Source organism: Coloeus monedula (genome assembly GCF_965178545.1).
Source record: "Coloeus monedula genome assembly, chromosome: 4".
Lineage (NCBI taxonomy): Eukaryota > Metazoa > Chordata > Aves > Passeriformes > Corvidae > Coloeus > Coloeus monedula.
In genome coordinates, this window is record NC_138784.1 from 75,098,010 (window position 1) to 75,120,334 (window position 22,325).

Consider the following 22,325-nt stretch of genomic DNA (forward strand, 5'->3'; position numbering starts at 1 on the left):
CAGGTGGAGTCCCCATTCCTGGAGGGATTTCAGAGCCGTGTGGATGTGGCACCTGGGGACACGGGTGGCCTTGGCAATACTGGGAATGGTTGGACTCCATGTCCTTAAAGATCCTTTCCAACCATTCCATGATTCTGTGCGGGATTGCCTTGCTTTGGGCACGTCATGGCTCCCTTCCCTGGATGTGAGGGGGTTGTGGCAGAACTTGGAAGCAGAGGTTGTGTTCCTGTAGCTTCCTCTTCCCTGGAATCTCCTCTTTTCCTCCCGCAGAGCGATGACAGCCGGGATCCCGGGGGATTCCTGTGCCAGGCCTGCACCTGGCAGTGCTTCGGCTCCCTGGCTCCGCTCACCTCCTTCCCAACGATCAGGGAAGAGCCTGGCCAGCTCTAACAAAGCCCTCCTGGATGTGGGATAAATCCTCTTGGCACATCCCAGCTCCAAAATCAGGTGGATGTCGGAGCAGGATTTCAGCCCAGCTCCAGAGGAACCTCCAGGCTCCCTGGGGAAGATGTGGTGCCTTCCCTCCAGCCCTGCCTCATCCTCCAGGAGCTGGGAAGTGAGATATCCAGAGGAATCTGCACTGTAGGAATGGGATCGGACAGAGCAGGGTTCCTTTTGGAGCATTCCCCCTCTTCCTCCCATCACCAGTGTCCAGACTGCCCGAATATCCCATCGTTCCTGGAAATCCCTCTGACCCACTGAAAAAAGAGGAAACACAATGCTGGAAAGTATCCAAAGAAAGTTTATTTTTTGGAAATGAACTTTTCCTGCCCAGCCATGGGAAGAAATCCTTAAGCTCTCCTGGTGAATTCCTTTTCCGTCCTTGCAGCCAGGAGATTTCCCTGGAGTCTTTCCCTTCTCCTTGCAGCCAGCCAGGAGGGAAGAAATGGGACAGCAGCAGAAAAATTCCTTTGGTTTGGTTTCAGCCAAACTCAGGGACAAACTGAAGAGAGATTTCTAACCCTAAAATTAAATTTATAGCCAAAAAAAAAGCCTTAACACTTCCTTTTTGTCTCTTCCCTTCCCTTAAATATCCTTAAATATTTCCCAGCCCTCCCAGGAGCACTCTTGTAAATCCGGGTGGATCCTGCTCTCCGTGCCACAATTCCAGAGCCTGTGCCATGGAAACTCAAAACTGAGAGTGGTTTCAGGAATCTGCCCAGAGCTGCTGCAGTGCATCCTGGCTTTTTCCATGGTTGTTCATGGAGCTGCTTCCCTCCCTTTCCTTTCACTTTCAAAGCCGACTCCAGGAACAAATTCCTACATGGGCAGGAATTCCCCCAAACACTTGGATCTGGATGGAACCACAAAGCCTGGAGTGGGTGTTGGATCAGGCACCTCCAGTGCTCCCTTCCAGCCTCTCCTGTTTCCCGACCATCCCGGGTTCCTTGGGAACAGGGATGCACCCAGTGCAGTGCTTGTCACACATCCCCAGATCCGAGGCACAAACAGGACAAGAGCAGCCAGGAAAAGCTGTGGAATTTCAGCTGTTGGATCCCTCCTGCTTCCCAAGCAGCTGCCACTGTACCATCACCTCCGGAGGATGGGAATGAACCTTTCATTGCCGTGGTGTCCGATGAACCCTTGGTGCCTTGGGGATGGATTCATCCCAATCCAGTCCTTCCCACCATCCTGGCTGAGACGTCCAGTTAAGGAATCCACTGCTCCGAGTGCTGTTTTCTATATAAAATATATTTATTTGTACATAAAAATAGAGAGCTGCCTTTTCCGGAGTGTAAGGAAACAATTGGATAAAAACTGGGTAAGGAAACAAGTGGATAAAAACGTCTAATGGATAAAGGAAAAACACACAAAGGAAAACATTCCCTAAGTTGTGTTACTGCCTTTGGTCCTCGATGGTGTCTGTAGTGAGACTGCTCCAGCTTGGGTTCCCTGTGAGCCAGTGGGGATCGGGATCCAGAGCCGGGATCGGGATCCAGAGCTGGGATTGGCACTGGCAGTGCTTCCAAAGGATCCCTGAGCTGTGTGAGGGTGGGATGGTCCCAGCACCTTTGGCTGCAGCTCAGTGGCTGGAAGAGAACAGGAAGGGGATGAGGATGTGGGGGATGCTTGGCTGGGTCCCTTTCACCTAATTCCTGGGATTTGGGACAATTTATGGACAAAGCCAGGAAAGGGATGAGGATGTGGAGGGGATGCTTGGCTGGGGCTGGGTCTCTCTCCATCTATTTTCTGGGATTTATGGACAAAGCCAGGAAAGGGATGGAACTGGTGTCCAGGTAATCCAACTCTATCCATGCTCCCGGACAGGGAATGGGAATTACCTGGGGCAGGGCAGCTCAGCTTCATCCCAAACCCCATCCCAGCATCCCAACCCTCTCCCTGCCTACCACCAGCATCCCCAGGGCCGATTCCCTGAAATCCCAGCTCCTGGTGCAGGACACCCACCCACCTTTGGGCGCTGGAGCTGGATCATCCATGGGAGTCATCCATGTTCAGGCTGGGAAGAGCAGCCGCGCATCCCTGGCTGCTCCACGCGGAGAGCGGGATGTGCTCCGCCACCCCTCAGGGAAGCATCCGGCATTCCATCCTCCGACATCCCTCGGGACGGTGGGTGCACCGAGCGTCCCCGCCGGGGGTGCTCAGCCCGTGGGGACAATCACAGGAGGTGCCACCTCCTCATTCCCAGAGGGATGAGCCACCATGGGAATGTCCACCTCCGTCACTGTGTAGCCCTGCCTGGTGTACCTGTGGAGGGAAGAGGAGCATCAACGGCATTCCAAGGCTTTTCTTTGGAAAGCACAGGAGCCTTGGGAAACTCATCCCTGGGGTTTGGCACACTTACTTCCTCCTCCAGCAGCAGATGGCCACGATTCCGGCGGCCAGCAGCACCAGGAGTCCTGTGGGATGGACACACAGAGTGAGGAGCATCTCCCAACCCATGAATTCCACCAAAAGAGCTCCATGAGGAGCTCCAGGCACCATCACAAACCACTCGGGGCACCATCCCAAGATGCCATCCCCACCCCTGGAGGGATGGAATTGGGAATTCTTCTTTCTGTGAAGAAATTTGGGTGCTGAATCCTTCCCCCCCTCGGTGGCATTCCCATTGGCCATGGAATAAAGCTCCTGCAGCCCCCAAAAGGGCTTTTAAGCTTAAAAAAAATAAAGAAAATAAGCCCCTCCTTTCCCAAATAAGTTTTTTTTCCCAGCTTACCGACGGAAGAGGCCACGGACTGGATGGCAACTGGAAAAGAAGAGAGAAAAGGAGATTTTGAGCTGCAAAGGTGGGAAAGGGGTGGATGCTGGGAGGAGCCTCACTAAAAAGAAGGTTGGAGAGAAGGTAAAATTCCATTGGAAAAGGAAAAGAGCCTTTGTGGATGAAACAAGCCCCCGGGGAGGGTTGAATTCCCTTGGGAACTGGCCCAACCTGCAGCATAATCCGTGGGCAGGACGGGCAGCGGGGTTGTGCCTTCTCCCAGTGTGGATGTGTCCGGTGTTGGAAGCGTCTCCGGTGGCCTGGATCTGTCTGGGGACATCCCATCAGGTGCTGGTGGCACAGGTGACTGACTGGAAGCTGGAGAGGGGCTGGAATTTGGGCTGGCACAGGTGGTTCCTGCTGGGAAAACAGTGGGAAGCCTTTAAATTCCCGAAATCAAAAGGCAGTGCTGTTGTTTCCGCACCTCCATCCAACAGCTACAAAATGCTGGGATTTCACCCTTGGACGAATTTGATCCTGCTGTGGGAATGTTGTGGTTTCCACTCCCTGGGAATTGTGGCTTTGCCGTGGCTGTGGCCACTCCAAACCCAATCCCAAGTCCCCTGCTCACCCCTCTGGGTCGTGCTCTCCGTGTGCGGCACCGGCGGCAGCTCCGGGCTGGGGGTTTCCTGGGAAAGAGCCGGATCTCCTTTGGGAAGACACAACAGGGAGACACCATCAGCTGGGAAATGAGCTCTGGTTCGGTGGGTTCAAAAGTCAACGTTCTTTTATCAAACATTTCCGGGGGAAATTCCACAAATCCCAGATTTCAGTTGTCAAATTTAAACTATTTTTAGATTTTAGCAAACAAAGGAATTCATCTTCATTGGCTACAAGTTACTGATTACCCTTCTATTGATTAATAATTTCTCCCTTCTTATCCTAATTAATCCATGTTTTCAGCCTTTTAATTATGTTTTCCCAGATCGGGCACCTCTGTTCTGTGCAGAGACCCTTTGTGGTTTATAGATTCCACATTCCTGATGTTCCATCCTCTCCCAGGTTTTAACTTCCTCCCCCAGGTCTGGCAGCACTGAAGGATGTGAGGCCCTAAAACTTTTGTGTTTCCAACCCATGGACATCACCCGTGATCCGTTAGGAATTCCACGGATTAAATTCCTCTCCATAATTTCCCTCCCACTTCTGCTTCTTTTGGATGTGGGCAGCTCCCACATCTCTTCCCATCCTCTGGTGCCAGAGGTGTCCCCGCTCCCAAATTCCTACCGAGGACTTACGGATGCACTGGAGCGTGGGGTCGGTCCAGCGGGGCTCGGAGCCGTTCCAGAGGATGCACTGGATGAGGCTGGAGGTCCCGGCTTTCCGTTTGTATCCCGGGTTGCAGGAGTAGCGCAGGAGGGAATTCAGCTCCATGCGGTTCCCAGCGTCGATGTGAGCGTTGGCCACGGCCTTGGGGCGGCTGCATCGCACTGGAATGGGAATGGGATGGAAAAAAGATGGAATCACAGCAGGGAGATCAGGCAACCTCTGGTTGTGCTGGGGAATTCCCCACTCCTCATCCCTGGAAGTGGCCAAGGCCATGTTGGATGAGGCTTGGAGCAACCTGGGATAGTGGAAGGTGTCCCTGCCCATGGTAGGACATGGAATGAGGCGATCCTTAAATTCCTTTCCAACCCAAATCATTCCATGATCCTGTGAAATCCTGCCTAGGGGTGGATACAGGGATTTGGTGCTGCCCTGGGGCTGGGAGAGCCTCATCCAGCTTGCAAAAATAAAGGGGCCCTGTGCCTGACACAGGGGATAGAGAAAGGGAAAATATGTTTGGGATCGCTTGTGGCAGCTCCTCTGGTGGCAGGAGAAAGGGAAAACTCCACTTCCTGAATGTTTGTGGTCACTGTAGCAGCTCCTCCCACCACCACGGAATGTTTATGGAATTCCATCCCCTTGCAGTGACTGTCCCAGGCCAGTGACCCTGGCTGCATCCCATCTCCAGCTGCTGCATTCTGCACTCACTGCCCCCGTCTGTCTCCACTCATTTCGCAGCTGGACATGAAAATTCCAGGTGCTGCCTGAGTCCTCCAGCCACTTCCCAGGGTTTTTTCTGCTCTGGAAAGTGACAGCTGAAATCCAAGTATCCCAGCCAGTGGGACAGTGATGGATTATGAGTTACGGCTTTGCTTTTTCCCAAAGGAGTTCCCGCTTCCCCTTCGGCATTGGGATGAGGTTCCACACCAGGCTGGTGAAATTTCCTTTCTTTTTTGGTGCAATGGGGAAGAATTTTCCAGATGCTCCAAAACTGCCAGCCCCTGGATCCCTGTGGTGGGGAGGGAATGGCTCATCCATGATCCTGGCTGCTGGAAGCTCCCGTATCCCAATGGGAGCCAGCACGGAGAGATGGAGAGATGTACAATGGGAATAACACAAAATACAGCCAGGATGGAGCGATGGATATCTGGGATGGGAAGTATGGATAGGATGGATGGATGGAGGGATGGATGGAGGGATGGATGGAGGGATGGATGGAGGGATGGATGGAGCAATGTCCAGCTGGGATGGGATGGAGCAGTGTCCAGTCAGGAGGGATGCATGGTTGGGCTGGGATCGTTACGGGATGGAGATGGAAGAACAGTGGGAATGGGAATGCCGTGGCAGTGAGGACAGGAGCACACAGGGATGGGAATGTGTCAGTGACAGGGACAGCAGCCACCAAGGACAGGAGTGTGGTGGCAGTGGAGATGGGAGCAGGATGGGGATGGAAATGGTGGGAATGGGAACACGATGGGGATGGGAGCATGATGGGGTTGGAAGCACACTGGGAATGGGAGCACAATGGGGATAGAAACAACGGGAATGGGAACACAGTGGGGTTGGGAGCACAGTGGGAATGGGAGCAGGAGGGGAAGGGGCCAGTGGCACAGCAGCAGTGGGGACAGGAACACAACGCACTCCCGCAGCACCCAAAACACCCGGAGATAACGGTCTCCATCCTCAAAAACTCCTGCCCCAATTTGAGGTGCATCCCCAGAACATCCTGGGGGGAATTTGCTCCATTTCAGTGCTCAGCTGGATCTGGCTGGATCCAAGGGTGATCCTGGCACTGGGACACCCTGAGGGCTGCAGTCAGTGTGGCCAGAGTGAACACGGGGACCACGCGTGTGTTGAGCACAGCAGCTCTTTGCCTCCTCTCAAGCCGTGGGCAAAGTTCCAGGAAGCAGCAACTCTTGGAACCAGGATTTGAGGAAACACCTGGGGATTTTTCGTCACACCCTCACAACTCACCAGACTGGAAATGTGCCTTTAGTGAATGAAAATCCCTCCCGGTGCCAACTCCAGGTGCTTCTCCGAAGGGAGCGCAGCAGGAGATGGTCGGAAACACCAAAACCATCCGGGAAAAACAGGGATCTGCCAGCTCTGCTTATGCCTTCTAGTTTTTAAACCTGTTCTCCTCATCCTAAAGAATTGTTTTTTCCAGTTGATTGGAATCTTCTCTTCCAAAAAATGCCCAAGTTGTTCAACAAGACCCCAGTGACGCCACTCTCCAGGATCACGATCCGGCATCTCACGCCATCCATGGATTTCAGCTTGTTTGATGAGACAAAACATATTCCAATGGGGAAAAGGGGAGGAAACAGCCCTGGAGAGGCAGGATTTAGGCTTTTATCCTTTGGCAGTGAGTTGGAATTTCCCATGGATGCATCATCCCAGGTGCTCAAATACTCATCCCATCCTTGGCCCACCTCCCAAAGGAGCTGCGGTGCCAGGAGCCAACCTTCCCAGGAAAACATCTCCAGCTGCCTCATTTCCATCTGAATTCCCTGCATCCTGCTGGCATCAAATATCCAGGTTGAAAAGTGCCCAATAGTCATGGATTTTGCATTTCCATGAATTTTTTACTTCACTTTTTCTTGTCTTTCACGACCAGTGATCTCCAGCGATGCCGATTTTGGAGGATGAGTTCGTTCCGGCACATTGGGAAGCAGAATGTGCCAGCACCAGGAATACAGCCAGGATGATCCCAGGCATGGAGATGCTGCCATGTGATGTCATCCCATGTCCAAATCCAGCTTCCCAAGGATGCACAACCACAACTGGACACCAGAGAATCCACACCAGGAAAAATTTGGCTGTTCTCCTTAAAAAATTATCAGGAAAAGGCCCACAGAGGTGAGGGGTTTTCTGCTCAAAATTTAAAAGCCATGAGCCAAAAAACAGTGAAGAGAAGAGGAATTTCACAAATCTGAACCCACGAAAAATCCATGCCAAATGCCAAAATCACAGAAATAAAGGAAACTTCATGTTTTAGCTGAAAAATCTTTCCAATTGACCAGCTGGGCCAGGGATGGAAAGCAGGAGAGGATTGGATACCCGGTGGGAACATCATGGGATGGAGCAGCACATCCCGAATTATCCATCAACGAAACTAAAAGAAATAAATATTATTCATTTTCTCTAACACCCCCTAAAACCACATTATTTGCCCCAAGCAAGGATCCTGGTGGCACCACTGCTGCCTGGAATGCTGTCTGGACATCTGAGATCAGTGGTCAGGGGGAATGACATCAGGGAAGGCTATTTTTAGCCTGTTCCTGAGGTTCAGGGCTCGTGTCCTCCCAGCTCACGTGGCTCTTCTGGCTTATTTTTGTCACCCAAGATCTTTTACAGACTTCGCCATTCCCATCGTCCCTTTATAAATAGGGATGAATTACTTTTCCAGGGCTTCAGGAGCACACAGGAGCTTAGAGAAGAGAGGGCACTGAAGCTGTCCCAAAGCTCTGCGCTCCCTTCCAGCATTATTTCACAGAATCCTTCACAGTTTCCACATTTTTAGTGAATTAAATATTTCATAATGCTCTTGCTGCTTCCAGGGGCTCCCGGGGGATGAACCAAGGGATGGTTCCAATGTCTGAGCTGTGATGAGATTTTCCCCAAAGCTGTTGTGTCCAAGAGCAGCAGAGCTGGGGAGGGTCTGGAGCCCCAGGAGTGGCTGAGGGAGCTGGAAAGGGGCTCAGCCTGGGGCAAAGGAGGCTCAGGGGGGACCTTGTGGCTCTGCACAAGCCCCTGACAGGAGGGGGCAGCCGGGGGGGTCGGGCTCTGCTCCCAGGGAACAGGGACAGGAGAGAGGGAACGGCCTCAGGCTGGGCCAGGGGAGGGGCAGGGTGGATACTGGGAAAATTCCTTCCAGAAATGGGCTGTCCGGCCCTGGCAGAGCTATCCCCATTCCTGGAGGGGCTTAAAAGTACTTGTGGTCAGTGGTGGCCTCAGCAGTGCTGGGTTAATCATTAGATTCAGTGATCTTAAAGTTTTTCAGCTTTCACGCTCCAGGGATTTTGGGATTTTGGGCTTTTGGAGAGGCAAGACACGATGTGACACTCTGAGCTCAGCAGCCATGGAAAACTCCCAGTGCCGTGGAAAACACACAGGACCCACCCAGGCTGAAATCCCACAGTGATGCAACTGCCATGGGTCCATCACGTGGATCCTAAAAATTACCCCCAACCTCCCTGGACACTGCTGAGGAGGTGGTGTGGGAATGCCAGGAGCAAGGTGGGCACCCAGGGAACATAGGGATGCAGCCTGGGCACTCTGGGTGGGGGTTATGAGGCACCCAGGGAGAGGTTTGGGAAGGCAGGGAGCAGAGTGAGCACCCCAGGGAGCAGCAAGGACACTGCTGAGTGGGAGCTTGAGCACCCCAGGGAGCAGCCTGGGAACCCAAGGAAGCGGAGTGGACATCCCAGGGATGGCATGGGCACGCCAGGGATGGCACGGGGGAGCAGCCTGGGCACCTCGAGTGGGGGCTCGGTTACCCCAGGGAGTAGCGTGAGTACCCCTGGAAGGGGAGCAGGCATCCCCAGGGAGTGGCATGGGTATCCCTGTGGGCATCCCGGGAAGCGGAGCGAGCACCGTAGGGACCTGAGCAAATACCTTGGGGGTGGCATGGGCACCCCAGGGACAGGGATAGTGTGGGCACCTCAGCGGGAGCTTGGATACCCCAGGGAGTAGTGTGGTTCCCTCCGGAAGTCGAGCAGACTCCTCAGGGAGCAGAGCTGGTGTCCTGGGCAGCAGCACAGGAATGCCGGGAAGTAGCATGGGCATCCCGGAAAACAGAGAGAGCCCGGGGAGCAAAACAGAGGCATCCCAGGGAGCCGCGTGGGCATCCCGGGGATTATCCCTGTGGGCATCCCGGGAAGTGGAGCGAGCACCGTAGGGACCGGAGCAAATACCTTGGGGGTGGCATGGGTACCCCAGGGACAGGGATAGTGTGGGCACCTCCGCGGGAGCTTGGATACCCCAGGGAGTAGCTTGGCTCCCTCCGGAAGTCGAGCAGACTCCTCAGGGAGCGGAGCTGGCTCTCCCGGGAGCAGGGCGGGTATCCCGGGGAATAATGCGGGCATCCCAGGAAAGCGGAGCGAGCACCTTCGGGACGGCGTGGGCACTCCGGGGAAGGTGTAGGGAGCCCGGGGAGGGTGTAGCTACTCCGGGGCAAGTGTAGGGAGCCCGGGGAGGGTGCGGGCACCCCAGGGAGAGTTCGGGCGCGCCGGGGAGCCCGGGGCAGTCCCGCTTACCGGTGTCGGCGGCGGCGCGGAGCAGCAGGAGAGCGACGGTACCGCAGAGCAGCGGCAGCAGCGGCCGTGCCATGGGACCGGCCCGCAGGCAGCTCCAGACTCCAGCGGGCGCTCCAGCGGGGGCTTCGTGGATCTTCCCTGCCGCTGTCGCGGTCCCGGTGCCGCCCGAGGGGTTTCACTTTCGGTTTAGGATCGGGGCCATCGGGAGGGACGCACCGCCCTGCTGAGATGGGGAGCCGGGACAGGGAGGGGATGCGGTGCCCGGGAGGGGCGAGCGGGGGCTGCGATGCCGGGGGGGATTCGGTCCCCAGGGGGAATTCGGCACCCGAGGGGAATTCGGTGCCCCGAGGAGTTCGGTACCCGGGACGCAATACACGGAACGGGATGAAATAGAGGGGTGAGGGGGATTCACTGCCCGCGGAGATGATGAGATTCCCGGGAGGATGAGATACCCGGGGGCATGGAATACCGGGAGGGGTGGGGGGTGCAATACCGGGCAGGAGGGAATAGCAGAAGGGATGGAAAAACCCGGGAATACAAATCCTGGGGGAGCAGGGAGGGTGTGGAATTTGGTGCCCAAAGAGGGGTGTGATTCCCGGCGTGTGGGGAGATGCAGTAACCAGGGAGGGGATGCAATATCCACGGGATGTGAGATCCCCTGGGAGGGGAAGGACACCAGGAGGATGAAATATTTAGAGGGGACCCAGGGGCTGCAGTCTCAGGGGTGGGGGAGAGGGGATGGGATGGCCCTGGAGAAAGCAGTGCCTGAGGGGATGCGATATCGGGGATCACTGCAATGCCCAGGAGGGTCGTGGTACTCTTGGGATGCGATAGCTTGGGACGGGATGCAATACCTTGGGAAGAGATGCAATACCTTGGGAAGAGATGCAATACCTTGGGAAGAGATGCAGTCCTGGCAGGAGATGAGGCAGCACTCCCTGCCCAGGGGAATGTGGTATCCAAGGGAATCGTGGTGTCCTGGGGGGATGCTTTTCCTGCCTCCTATGCCTGGCAGGATCTGGCCATGGATCTGTGGGGATTCCATGTCCTTGGGATGCAGGAATTCCAGTGCTGGAGCTGGAACATGCTGGTCCCCACACAAACCTCAAAAATGGACAAGCTATGATCAAGCCCTCGAAGATCTGCAGAGCTCCTGCGGTCGGGCTCCATCCCTGAGCATTCCGAGGACTCACATCCCACAGATCCTGCTCACAACAAATCCTCCCCAACTCGGCTCCTTGCTGGTGGCCTCTTTGTTTATTCTCACGTTGTTTTGTTTTGTCAGTGAGCACCAGCAAATAGCACCCACGGGTCTAGAAAAGGGAAAGCAAAGGGTTATTTGCAGGGTAACATTTCATGGCCACTCCCCATGTCTTCGTGAGAGGTGAATAGATTCTCCCTCTGCCATCAAGGAAAGAGAATTAACCTCAGTTAACCCCTCCTGAAGCAGAAGAGAGGCTGCACCCGTGACAAACCACTTGACCCCGCCAAATGTCTTTTAGAGAGAGCAACGTGAGCCTGGAGAACATGGAGGAGACGCCTGAGGGTAGTGGTCAGAAACATTCCAGATGAAAATGCGGCGGAGGGCTTCCACCCCAGCGGAGCGCTATCCCAGATTCCCGAGGCTGGCTGGTGATGGCTGTGGCTGTACTCTGGATGGGCTGGGATCCCACATGATGAGCGTGACAAACAGCAATCAGCAGGGCAGGGTTCACAGCGTTTACGCAAGAGCTAAGTGTGATAATCCCCGGGTTTGGCAAAGAAAATTTGGTCTGGAAAGACTTTGCCCTTCTTCTCGAGCATTCCTTCGAATGACTTAAAAAGTCCGATCGCGTCCTAAATTTCCAGGTGAGGATTTGGGTGCTCCTGGTGCAAACGAGCCCTGCAGCTGCTTATCTTCCAGGACATAAGCAGAGCTGGGCGAGAGTTTATACTGGTTGAACCAGAGGGTAGTGATCCCTGAGAACAGCACATTTAAAATGCCTTTCCACAGAAATCCTTGAGCCTTTCCAAGAAAATCCAGAGCTAGGGAATGATTAGCTGTTGAGGAAGTGCTGGTAACTGGAGGTGCAGCTGCAGGGGAAGCTCTGCGTGGTGACAAGAGGATGTGAGTTGGGGACTAGGGAATGTGAGCTGGCAAATGACCAGGAAAGGGCACAAGGACGTGGAGTCCAGCCAAGTGACCAGACACTCGGAGCCACGGCAGGAGTGGAGGAATCCAGACTTTTCCACGCTTGGAATGTGAGGGTGAAAAACCCAGGGTGTCTTTTGTTCAGGGGCTCTCCTGAGAGGTGCCAGCTCGAGCTGCTGTTTTATTATTTAGTTATTACACTGAGATTAAATTATTTTAAGGATTCAGACATCTGAGCCTCTGCCATGGCAAACCTGGAGTGAGAAACCCCGGTCTGACCCTGTGAGTGTGGGGGTGGAGCTGGGGAGAGGCTTTGTTCCCAGCTCAGCAATTTTGAGTTCCAGAGCGGCTCCTGGATGGCCAGACAGGAAATTTTCCCCGACAAGCTAATTTGTGGGATCATCCCACCCAAGAAGCCCTTGGTGCCCTGCCCTCCGAGGCACTGCATCAAAGGATCCATCCCATCCAGGACAAGGATGTAATCCTAAGGCATCCCTCCCTTGGGGCAGGGTGAACACCAAGGGCTGGACACAACATCTGGATTTCCAAAGGGATCCACCAAGCTCATGCTTTAGGGGTTGTCTGGTTTCAAGTGCTTTGAACACCTGAGAAGCAATTTTTGGGCTGGGTTATCACTGCTGTCTCATCATCGCCACCATCAAAGGTATTGGCAAAAGCAGCTTTTAATATAAATTTCACAGAAGTATGGAATGATTTGGGTTGGAAGGGGCCTTAAAATCATCTTGTTCCATCCCTTGCCACGGGCAGGGACAGCTTCCACTATCCCAGGTTGCTCCAAGCCCCTTCCAGACTGGCTTTGGACACTGCCAGGGATCCAGGGGCAGCCCCAGCTGCTCTGGGAATTCCATTCCAGCCCCTGCCCACCCTCCCAGCCAGCAATTCCCAATTCCCAATCTCCCATCCAGCCCTGCCCTCTGGCACTGGGAAGCCATTCCCTGCCTCCTGTCCCTCCAGGCCTTGGCCCCAGTCCCTCTGCAGCTCTCCTGGAGCCCCTTTAGGCCCTGCAAGGGGCTCTCAGCTTTCCCTGGAGCTTCTCCTCTCCAGGTGAGCACCCCCAGCTCTCCCAGCCTGGCTCCAGAGCAGAGGGGCTCCAGCCCTGGAGCAGCTCTGGGGCCTCTCTGGACTCTCTCCAGCAGCTCCAGGTCCTGCTGCTGTCCCCAGGGCTGGGGCAGCTCTGCAGGTGGGGTCTCACCTGAGGGGCACAGGGACAGGATCCCCCCTCCCCTGCTGGGATCAGCCCAGGACTGGGGGGGTCTGGGCTGGGGCAGGTCCAGCTCTCACCCCCCAACACCCCAAATCCTTCTCCCAGGGCTGCTCCACATCCCTTCATCCCCCAGCCTGGACCAATCCCTTCTCAATATGTAATTCTGTGTATGAATGGATTTAAATGAGTAAAGGATGAATGTTTCCATCTGGGATCTATAATTAAATCACTGTTGTAATTGGAGCAAACCCTATCAAACTAAATGTTAAATCAGTCAATGATGAAATGCAGCTAAAACCTTTTGTGCCCTCATCCTTTTGCACCCTCCTCACCACCAGTCTCCATATAAATCATTCTAAATTGATTCTGACCTGGTGCTCGTTTATCCATGTAATAAATTATAGGATGGACCTTGCCAAGGACCTGGAGCTGTTGGAGAGAGTCCAGAGGCCACCAGGATGATCAGAGGGATGGAGCAGCTCTGCTGGGAGACAAGGCTGGGAGAGCTGGGAATGTTCTCCTGGAGAAGGGAAGGATCCAGGGAGAGCTGAGAGCCCCTTGCAGGGCCTAAAGGGGCTCCAGGAGAGCTGCAGAGGGACTGGGGCCAAGGCATGGAGGGCCAGGAGGCAGGGAATGGCTTCCCAGTGCCAGAGGGCAGGGCTGGATGGGAGATTGGGAATTGGGAATTGCTGGCTGGGAGGGTGGGCAGGGGCTGGGATGGAATTCCCAGAGATCACCTGGATCCTGGGAAGCATCCAAGGAAAGGTTGGAGTGGGCTTGGAGCAACCTGGGATGGTGCAAGATTCCCTGCCCATGGCAGGGGGTGGGACTGGATGATCCTTAAGATCCTTTGCAAATCATTCTATGTTTCCATGATCTCCTGCAAGTCACCAGCAGATTTCCATCCTGGCCATAACCCAAGATGGGAATTACTGGAGGGTTTTTTTTCAGAGTTCTGCTTACAATGGCACTTTTCCACTTGGGCTCTGATTCTGGAAAGTGATATTCCAAGGCCTTCAGGGAATAAGGGATTATCCCATCTCACTCAGGGAACTGGGGCTCTTCGTATGGACAATTTCTCCCAGTTTTTCCATGCACAAGTTCCTGGTATGGTCAAAGGATGCTTCCCTGTCCAGCTGGTTTGGTCAAGGGACACTTCACGATCCATGTGGGAATTCCTGAGGCCCCAGAGCAGCTCCAAGGAAGAGGAAGCAGGGGGATGCACCACTGGAAGCAGTTGAGGAGTTCCAGGTTTCTCCTTGGATGTAGCTCATGGAAAGGTTGTGTTGTCAGCTGTGACTCTTGAGCCAGAGATTTTTGGGTAAGAAAAGCTGAATTTTAAGCCAGGACTAGAGATTAGGCCCGTGTCCAAAGGGAGACAAACCACTTGTTTCAAGATGCCAGCAGAAGGGATGAGAATCCATCTCCTTCTTGGGCACAAATATTCCTTTGGGTTCATTTTCCAGCAAACAGAAACCAAAACTTCATCTCAAGGAGCAGAAAGGTCCAAACTCTGGTAATGAATCAGCTTTTATTTTCCTTTGGGGATTTAACCAGGAATTACTTAATTTCTTATCAGCTCCCACAGGTTTCTGCACCAAGCACATAAAAGCTGCACAGGATTTGAGTTGATCCTCCCAGGTTTATGCCTGCTAATTCCATGTACTGAGTGCAAATGGTTCCAAGAAATGATTTGTAAAGCTCAGGTTGGCAGCCTGGAATGATTTCCCATCAAGTTAATTACTTTCATTTTAATTACCTGCTATTAATCCAGCAAGAAGCAGTCGCTGGGCCCAGACTCTGTCCCAAAGCAGTGCTGCCAGTTGCACTTGGAGACACCTGGAAAAGTCAAAATATGGCCCTGGAAACTAAGAGGGATGGAGGCTTTTCCTTCTCCAGGAAGAAATTCCAGTGTTAACATTTTGTGTTGTGGGAATTTTGAAATCATTGATCCTCTGTAATGGAAGAAGGAGGAGGAGGAGGAGGAAGAGGAGAAGAGGAAAGAGGAGAAGGAGATGAAGAAGAAGAAAAGGAGGAAGAGGAAGGAGAAGGAGAAGAAGAAGAAGGAGGAGAAGAACAACAAGAAAAGGAAGTAGATGCAGTGCTAAGCATTGTAGGCAAGGCCATTCTCTGAGAAAACCAAAACTTTAACGCTTGCTGCAGTTTTACAAATTGATGCATGATGAAAATTTCCTATTCTGGCTGGAATTTGGCAGATTTGGTGAAAACGGGGTGGTTTTGCTGCCCAACAGAACACCCCGGTTGTGGGAACGAGCTGCTGCTGCATTTAGGGCATCAGGCTGGAGAGATTCTGGTCTTTCCAGAGCTTTCCAAGGGAAATCATTCCCTGCTGGAGTGTAGGGAAGTTAGAGCTGAGGAGCCCAGCAGGAGTCAGGGGAGCAGCAGGGTGGGATGTGCTCGGCTCACGGACTTGCAGGGGATCTCCAGTGGAATTGTTTTGTAACCTCAACTCCTTTTCCATGTGAGGGGAAAGCACCCATGAAAGCACCCAGGGGTTTTCGGCCTCAGAGTTGCTTTAGGTCTCAACTTCTGATCTGGGGACTTTCAGTTCTTGGATATGAGGATGTTTTTGAGAATCACTGCAGCCCTTTCCCACGGAGAACGAGCAGATTTGGGTCACAAGCCTTTACTTTATCCAGTTAAATTATTTGATGCTGTTCTAGGAGGGAAGAGCACTGACAAAACATGAGGTGGTGAAATTTCCAGCTGGAGGCTTGGACACATCCCCTTTTCCTTGCAAATAACATTCCCAGAGAGTTTCTCCTGTAGCAAAATTAATTCTGCTCACACCTTTATTTATTCTCGGAGGGTGAGAAGGAAAAGGGAAGATTTGTACTGGTCTTTCCACCCTCATTTTTAGGAATAAATAAATATCCATCAGGTGGGGTTTGTTTCCTTTTCCCCTTCTATAATAAATTCAAGTCAGGTGGGGAAACTTTTCTGATTCAAGTTTATCTTTAAAGTTGATAATTGTCAAATTCAACTTGGCTCTGCTGTCAACAGCTGTGAATTATGATAAGTTGGAAATTTTGACTGTAAGCTTGTGCTAAATCACTGGAAAAACTTGTAAAAACCCACATATTCTCCTTGGAATTTATGTTGTGATGTTCTCATTGGCTTTTACAAACACTTGAAGAAAACAATGTATTAAAGTGGAGCACAAAATGCACGGAAAACTTGTTTGTGAGTGGGCTGGGAATTATTTTGGAACTATTTTCTGCCTGCAGGTGGTTGAGATTATAAAACCTCAAGTTTTAGGTGGAAAACCCAGCATTGGGAGCACGACAGCAGCAGCTTTTAGCCTTTTTAGGAAGTGGGAGGAGGGCTGGGAAGCATCCACAGCTTGTCCCTGCTGGGTGATTGTTTTTCCTCAGCAACCCTGGGACAATAAACCCTGAGAACAAACATCCTGATCGTGTGGCACACCCACAGCAAAGCCTTTCCTGGAGGCTCCTGAGGGCTTCAAAATCGGTGGGTTTAGGTGGTTCTCTCTATGCCATGTTTTTGGGGTGTTGTAGGATGTGAGTAAGTAATTAAAACAGTAACAGAGAGTTATTAAAAGTTCTTCAGCAGAGGATTAAGGAGATGCTGCTGCTCCTGAAGGTCACCAGAGGTGACACCACAACCTCACCCCAGGCAGGGGGTGACAATTTCAACCATGGAAAACAACAAAGAAATCAGGTGCTGGTGAGGAGCTTTCCAGGAGAATCTGGGGCTCCTGAGCAGATCCAGAGAAGCAAATATGAAATTAAAAGTTGCCCCCAGGGTCAACAGCAAAGAAAACCATTAAACTGGAGGGGTCAGAAGGAGGAATTTCCTCTGAAAGAGCAAATTTGCTCTTTGTTGGATGGATTTCATCCCCTGCAGTGTTTTGAGAGCCCATTAGCTGTGGTGAGTGATGAGGTTGCTTCTTGTCTTTGGCCTCATTTTTGGTTCATCGGGTTTGTGTCTCTGTTTATCTTCATTTTCTTCCCCTGTTTCTTATTAACCCTTATTATTATTATCCTCCTTATTATCCTAATTAATTCTTATTACTGGGATTGTCAATACCTGTTTATATAATAATAATAATAATTTTTTAAAATTAAAATTAATTCATCTTTAAGGGCAAAGGATTATTATTATTATTATTATTATTATTTATAAATAGGTATTGACAATCCCAATAATAAGAATTAATGAAAAGTGAATAGTAATAATAATAATAATAATAATTTGTTATTAAAATAGATTCATATTTAAGGGGGAAGGATTATTATATTATTTTATTTTAATATTATTATTATTTTAATCTTCTTATTAATTCTTATTATTGGTACTGTAAATACACCCCAAAAAACTCTTTCTTTGCATAAAACCCAGGAAAACACAACTGCAAAGTGGATCCTTCCTCAGGAATAAAGGCATCCCAGATTTTGGGATGTGGATCCAAGGGCAGCTGGAAAGAGGTGGGGAGATGGAGAACACTGTGAGGAAAGGGTTTGGACAACACCTCAACCACACCCCTGGAGCTTTAACACCTGGAATTATCCCAAGAGGATGGAATTAAGACCTTCCACGCCCCAAATAATGGAATATTTGGAGCTGAGACATTTACTTGAAGTAGCAAATGCCATTAATTAATCAAATTGAGAATTAAACTGGGCAGAGGACAAAAGTTTGGACAAGGAATGAGATGGATTTGGTAAACAGAGTAGTTCCAGAGTGGATTTAATTATTTGGCAGGAAAAGTCTTGTTTGAAGCCAAGGGCCATTTAAAATATCTGGATAAAAATAACCACGCCACTATTGATTATAAATTAAATACAATTTAAAAGAGCAGTTAATTCTTCTGGGGTTAATTCCACACAGATGTGATTACAGTAGAAACAGTCAGCATGGATTAAAATCTAAGCCAGGGAGTGAAAAACTCTGGAAAAATCATGTTGGGACAATTTATGTGGTAGGAAAAAGTTATTTGTCAGGGTGAAGGGGTCTCAGGCCTAGTTTTCCTAATTTTTTTAGCTTTTAATTCATAATTTTTTAGCTTCTAATTCCTAATTTTTTAGCTTTTAATTCCTAATTCTTCAGCTTCTAATTTAAAATTCTTTCAGTTTTTAATTCCTAAGTTTTTATCCCTATCCCTGATTTTTTTACGTTTTTAATAAGATGGAGGACTGGGGATTCTTTTCAATGGATAAAACTCTTGCACAAGTCCCATGGGATTTATAGAGACAAAAAGACCCCCTAAAATACTAAATTTTGGAGCAATTCATCTTTTTTTGCTGATATTTATAATTTTTCTAGTTCTTTTCCTACCCAAGGGTTAAAACCACACCTCTGCAGCTCCGAGAGTTGCTCCACACCAGATTTCCACAACGATTTCCTCCCTCATCCAGGCTCAAAAATTCATGGAATGCTTTGGAAGGACCTTGAAGATCATCTTGATCCAACCAGACCAGGTTCCTCCAAGCCCTGTCCAACCTGGAAAAAATATAGGGATTTATGTGGTGTTCCAACCTCAATGATTCCCTGTTTTCTTAAACCACTGGATGTCATTGAAAGGGAAGAATCCTCAATTTCTCCTTTCTTTATAAGGAGAACGACTCGTGAGGAGTAACTTGTGTTTTAAGAGATGCATTTAATTGTTCAGTGAATTAATGCCAAGAAATAAAAACATTTAAAGTAAATAAATATTGAAATATTAAAAATATTTTAAATATTTTAAATAATTAAATAACATTTTTAAATTAAAATCATAAAAAGGGATTTTGCTGCTGGAGCCACAGTAAGCTCCAGGAAAGGACCAATATCAGCACTGTGCAGCAGTGGGATTTTAGGATGAGAATCAAGACATGCTGTGATCCTGAACTGGATGTTTCTCCATAAAGAGGGAAGCTCTTGAATCCTTTTTCTCTTAAATATTAATATATATTTTTAATATAATATAATAAACATAACAAATATAATATTATATATATTATAGAATAAATATAATAAATATAACAGAATATATATAATACAATATATTAGAATATAATAATAATATTGCTGCTATTATTATTATTATTACTATTAATTATTTAAACAGGTGTATTTCAGATGCTTTGTTCTTCCTTTCCCTCCCATAATACACTTTATGTTATATAATTTATAATAATATATGATAAAATATAATAAATAATATCCCATAGATATATAAAATATAATTTTATGTAATACACATAAAATATATAAATGGATATTATATACATAAATATTATTTGTATTTATATAAAATATTTTTAATTTGTATTATATTTATAGAATATTTCATAAAATTAATTAATATATTTTAATATATTATATAAAATATTATGCAGTTTATTAAACATGGTATAATGCAATATTATAGAATATAATGCATATAACATATGCAAAATAGAAATATACATAATAAATAGAACATGTAATATATAATGTGTAATACATATTTAATAACAATATATACATTAAAATATCATCTATAATATACTATACAGTCTACTAAACATAATATTATATTAATTATATTATATTAAATATATTGTATTTAGATATATGACACATTGCAACATGTAATATACATACATATATACATAGTACATAATATATAGGATATTTAATATATATAATAATGTACAACAAAATATAACGTATAATAAATGAAACGATATCAACATAACATTTTATAGTAGAATATATTGTAATATACAATACATATTATAAATAATAACATACCTTATATGTGTTATATATCATATGTAACATATAACACATATAATACGTACAATAATAATACATAAAACAATACATGATTTGGTATATCATATAAAATATGAAGTAATATATATTATGTAACATATCACCTAAAAATTATAAAATATAATCTACAATATATAATGTATTAAAATGTTATATATTATTTATTATATATTATGTTTTATATAGTATATATCATACATTATATATTACATATTACATATTATGTTATATATTACATATTACATATTACATATTACATATTACATATTATATATTATATATTAGATATTATATTATATATTAGATATTATATATTTTAACACACCTCTTAGTTTCTTTTAGGAAATAAACCCTCCTGTACCTCCCTTGTTTCAGAAACCCATCTGTTGGTGGTGTTCAGAAGAGTAGAACAAAACCCTTTCCTTACAACCCTCTGATCCAAGAGAAAACCACTGGAATTTTTATCCACAGAAAGCACAAACCCACAATTCCACGGAAACAAGGGTGATATCAGGGAAGTCGGACAAATCAATTCAAATTTTCCAATGGAAAAAAAACCCAGTTTGCTCTGAATTCCTCTGTCACTCGGGTTTGGAATGCAGCAAACAGCTCCCACTCGGAAAAGCACAGGTAACGCGTTGCAGCTTTGGGATGGAAGTTTCTAAATCCCTCAGCTCATTCCGTAAAATCATATTTGAGATTCTTGGCCGTCATTTTGCAGCTCTGCCAATCTTCTTGCCCAGTTTCCCAATGGAATGGGAAACAGTTCTCCAGACTGGAGACACCGAAGATACTGAAGATAAGGAATGAGGAAGGGAAAGCAGAGGCTTGAAGTGATCCCGTGACTCCCACGATGTTTTTATAGGTTGATTTTTTTTCTCAGTTCAAAAGGAAAAGGCACTGAATGCACTCATTCATCATTCCAGTCTATTTGTTTTTTGAACTGGAAACCAGTCAGTTTATCTTAATTTATCCCCTAGGGGATTCTTCAGGAAGGAGTAATTGTGTCGGGAGTTGGATGTGTTCCCACTTGAGCTGGACGTGACAGGAAAGGTCACTTGGCTCTTTGTGTCCTGCCCAAAATTACTGTCTGGGCTGTTAAGTCTGGCTCAGCAGCACAAGGAAAAACCAGGATTAAGTTTAAAAACCTGTTTTCACAACTCCCTGGATCATGGAAAAATCCCACGTGAAGGTCAGGAGATTGTGTTACAACAGGAGAAGTCGGGAATATGGGATGGAATTAAACAGTTTTTATCATCACATTCCTAAAATACCATGAAAAATCCAGCTTTGCAAAGCAAGTTCCTTAAAAATGGGCTCATGGCTTTGTGCTCCAGCCTCTCCAAGGTCACTGCTGCTGGATTTAACAGGATATAGCCTTGGATGACCACGTTTCCTAAGGAATTGCCTGGTTTCCTTTTATTCCCAGTGGTGCAAAGCATGAAATTATTTCCCTTGCAGGATGAAAAGGAGAATTCCAGCCTCCCCAGCCTGCTGAGTGAAGGCAGCACCAGTTCCTCCACGGGCAAACCCGCTCCTACGGATCGGCATTCCAGCTCCACAAAGTTATTCCCACTCGGAAGCAGCAACATCTCTCTTGATCCCAATTCCTCATATTTTAGGGAAAACTTGTCCAGTCCCGGCATTCCCAGTGCTGCCAAGGCCACCACTGAGCCGTGTCCCCAAGTGCCACATCCACATGGCTTTGAAATCCCTCTGGGAATGGGGGCTCCACCCCTGCCTGGGCGGCTGTGCCAGAGCTGGACACCCCTTTCCATGAAGGAATTTTCCCGATATCCAACCTAAACCTTACCTGGCACAACTTGAGGCCATTTTTTTGCCAAAGTGCTCAAATGGTTGGTTTGTTATGAGAGTTACATGTGAGTTACGTGTGAGTTACACATGAGTTACATGGGAATTACATGGGATTTACATGTGAGCTCCTTGTGAGTTACACATGAGTTACATGGGAGTTACTTGGGAGATTAATGGGAATCCTTTCTTTTGCCAAGGGGCTCAAATGGTTGGTTTGTCTTGAGAATTATGTGAGAGTTACTTGTGAGTTACATGGGCATCACACAGTTTTTTGCCAAGGGGCTCAATGGTTGGTTTGTCACGGGAGTTAAATGAGTTACATATGAGTTACACAGGAGTTACTTGTGACTTACCTGGGCTTTTACCAAGGGTCTCAGAGACTTGGATAGTCCTGTGAGTTCCACATGAGTTCCCGTTTTTCCGCCTGAAGTTCAGATGGTCTCTTTATTTATTTATTTGTCTCTCTGTCGGTCAGCGAGGCCTCACTCCCCCTCACAAAATAACGACGCGGCTCCTTTAAGACGCGCCCTCACTCTGGCCCCGCCCCTTCAGCTCGCGGGTGGGGGCCTGGCTTGGCCGGGCGGAAGGCGCCGATATTGATTGACAGCGCCGCAGCCCAATCAGGTGGCAGAG

At 48.4% G+C, this 22,325-nt stretch overlaps 2 protein-coding genes across 11 annotated transcripts in view; one reads left to right on the plus strand and one right to left on the minus strand.

The window, feature by feature from the left end:
* FBH1 (F-box DNA helicase 1) overlaps positions 1 to 2,347 on the plus strand; it is a 29,185-nt gene extending 26,838 nt beyond the window's left edge. For all 4 annotated transcript variants that reach the window (XM_082280906.1, XM_082280903.1, XM_082280905.1 and 1 more), the window contains one exon: positions 271 to 2,347. In XM_082280906.1, the coding sequence (XP_082137032.1) occupies positions 271 to 390 (120 nt within the window). In that variant the 3' untranslated portion in view covers positions 391 to 2,347. The remainder of the gene's footprint in view (positions 1 to 270) is intronic.
* On the minus strand, positions 1,897 to 22,183 carry IL15RA (interleukin 15 receptor subunit alpha). 7 transcript variants are annotated; one of them, XM_082280910.1, is made up of 11 exons: positions 22,046 to 22,183; positions 18,433 to 18,578; positions 14,854 to 14,933; positions 9,739 to 11,051; positions 4,453 to 4,644; positions 3,789 to 3,866; positions 3,389 to 3,577; positions 3,176 to 3,205; positions 2,804 to 2,858; positions 2,411 to 2,706; positions 1,897 to 2,030 (listed from the first exon to the last, which is right to left on the minus strand). In XM_082280910.1, exons 4-10 carry the CDS (start codon positions 9,809 to 9,811, stop codon positions 2,601 to 2,603), a joined length of 723 nt encoding a protein of 240 aa, XP_082137036.1. In that variant the 5' UTR covers positions 9,812 to 11,051; positions 14,854 to 14,933; positions 18,433 to 18,578; positions 22,046 to 22,183; the 3' UTR covers positions 1,897 to 2,030; positions 2,411 to 2,600. The 7 variants fall into 7 exon arrangements, with proteins under 7 accessions (XP_082137036.1, XP_082137040.1, XP_082137039.1 ...); XM_082280914.1 differs by having other exon boundaries at positions 3,389 to 3,574; positions 4,442 to 4,644; XM_082280913.1 differs by having other exon boundaries at positions 4,442 to 4,644.
* Between the last annotated feature and the right edge of the window lie 142 nt (positions 22,184 to 22,325).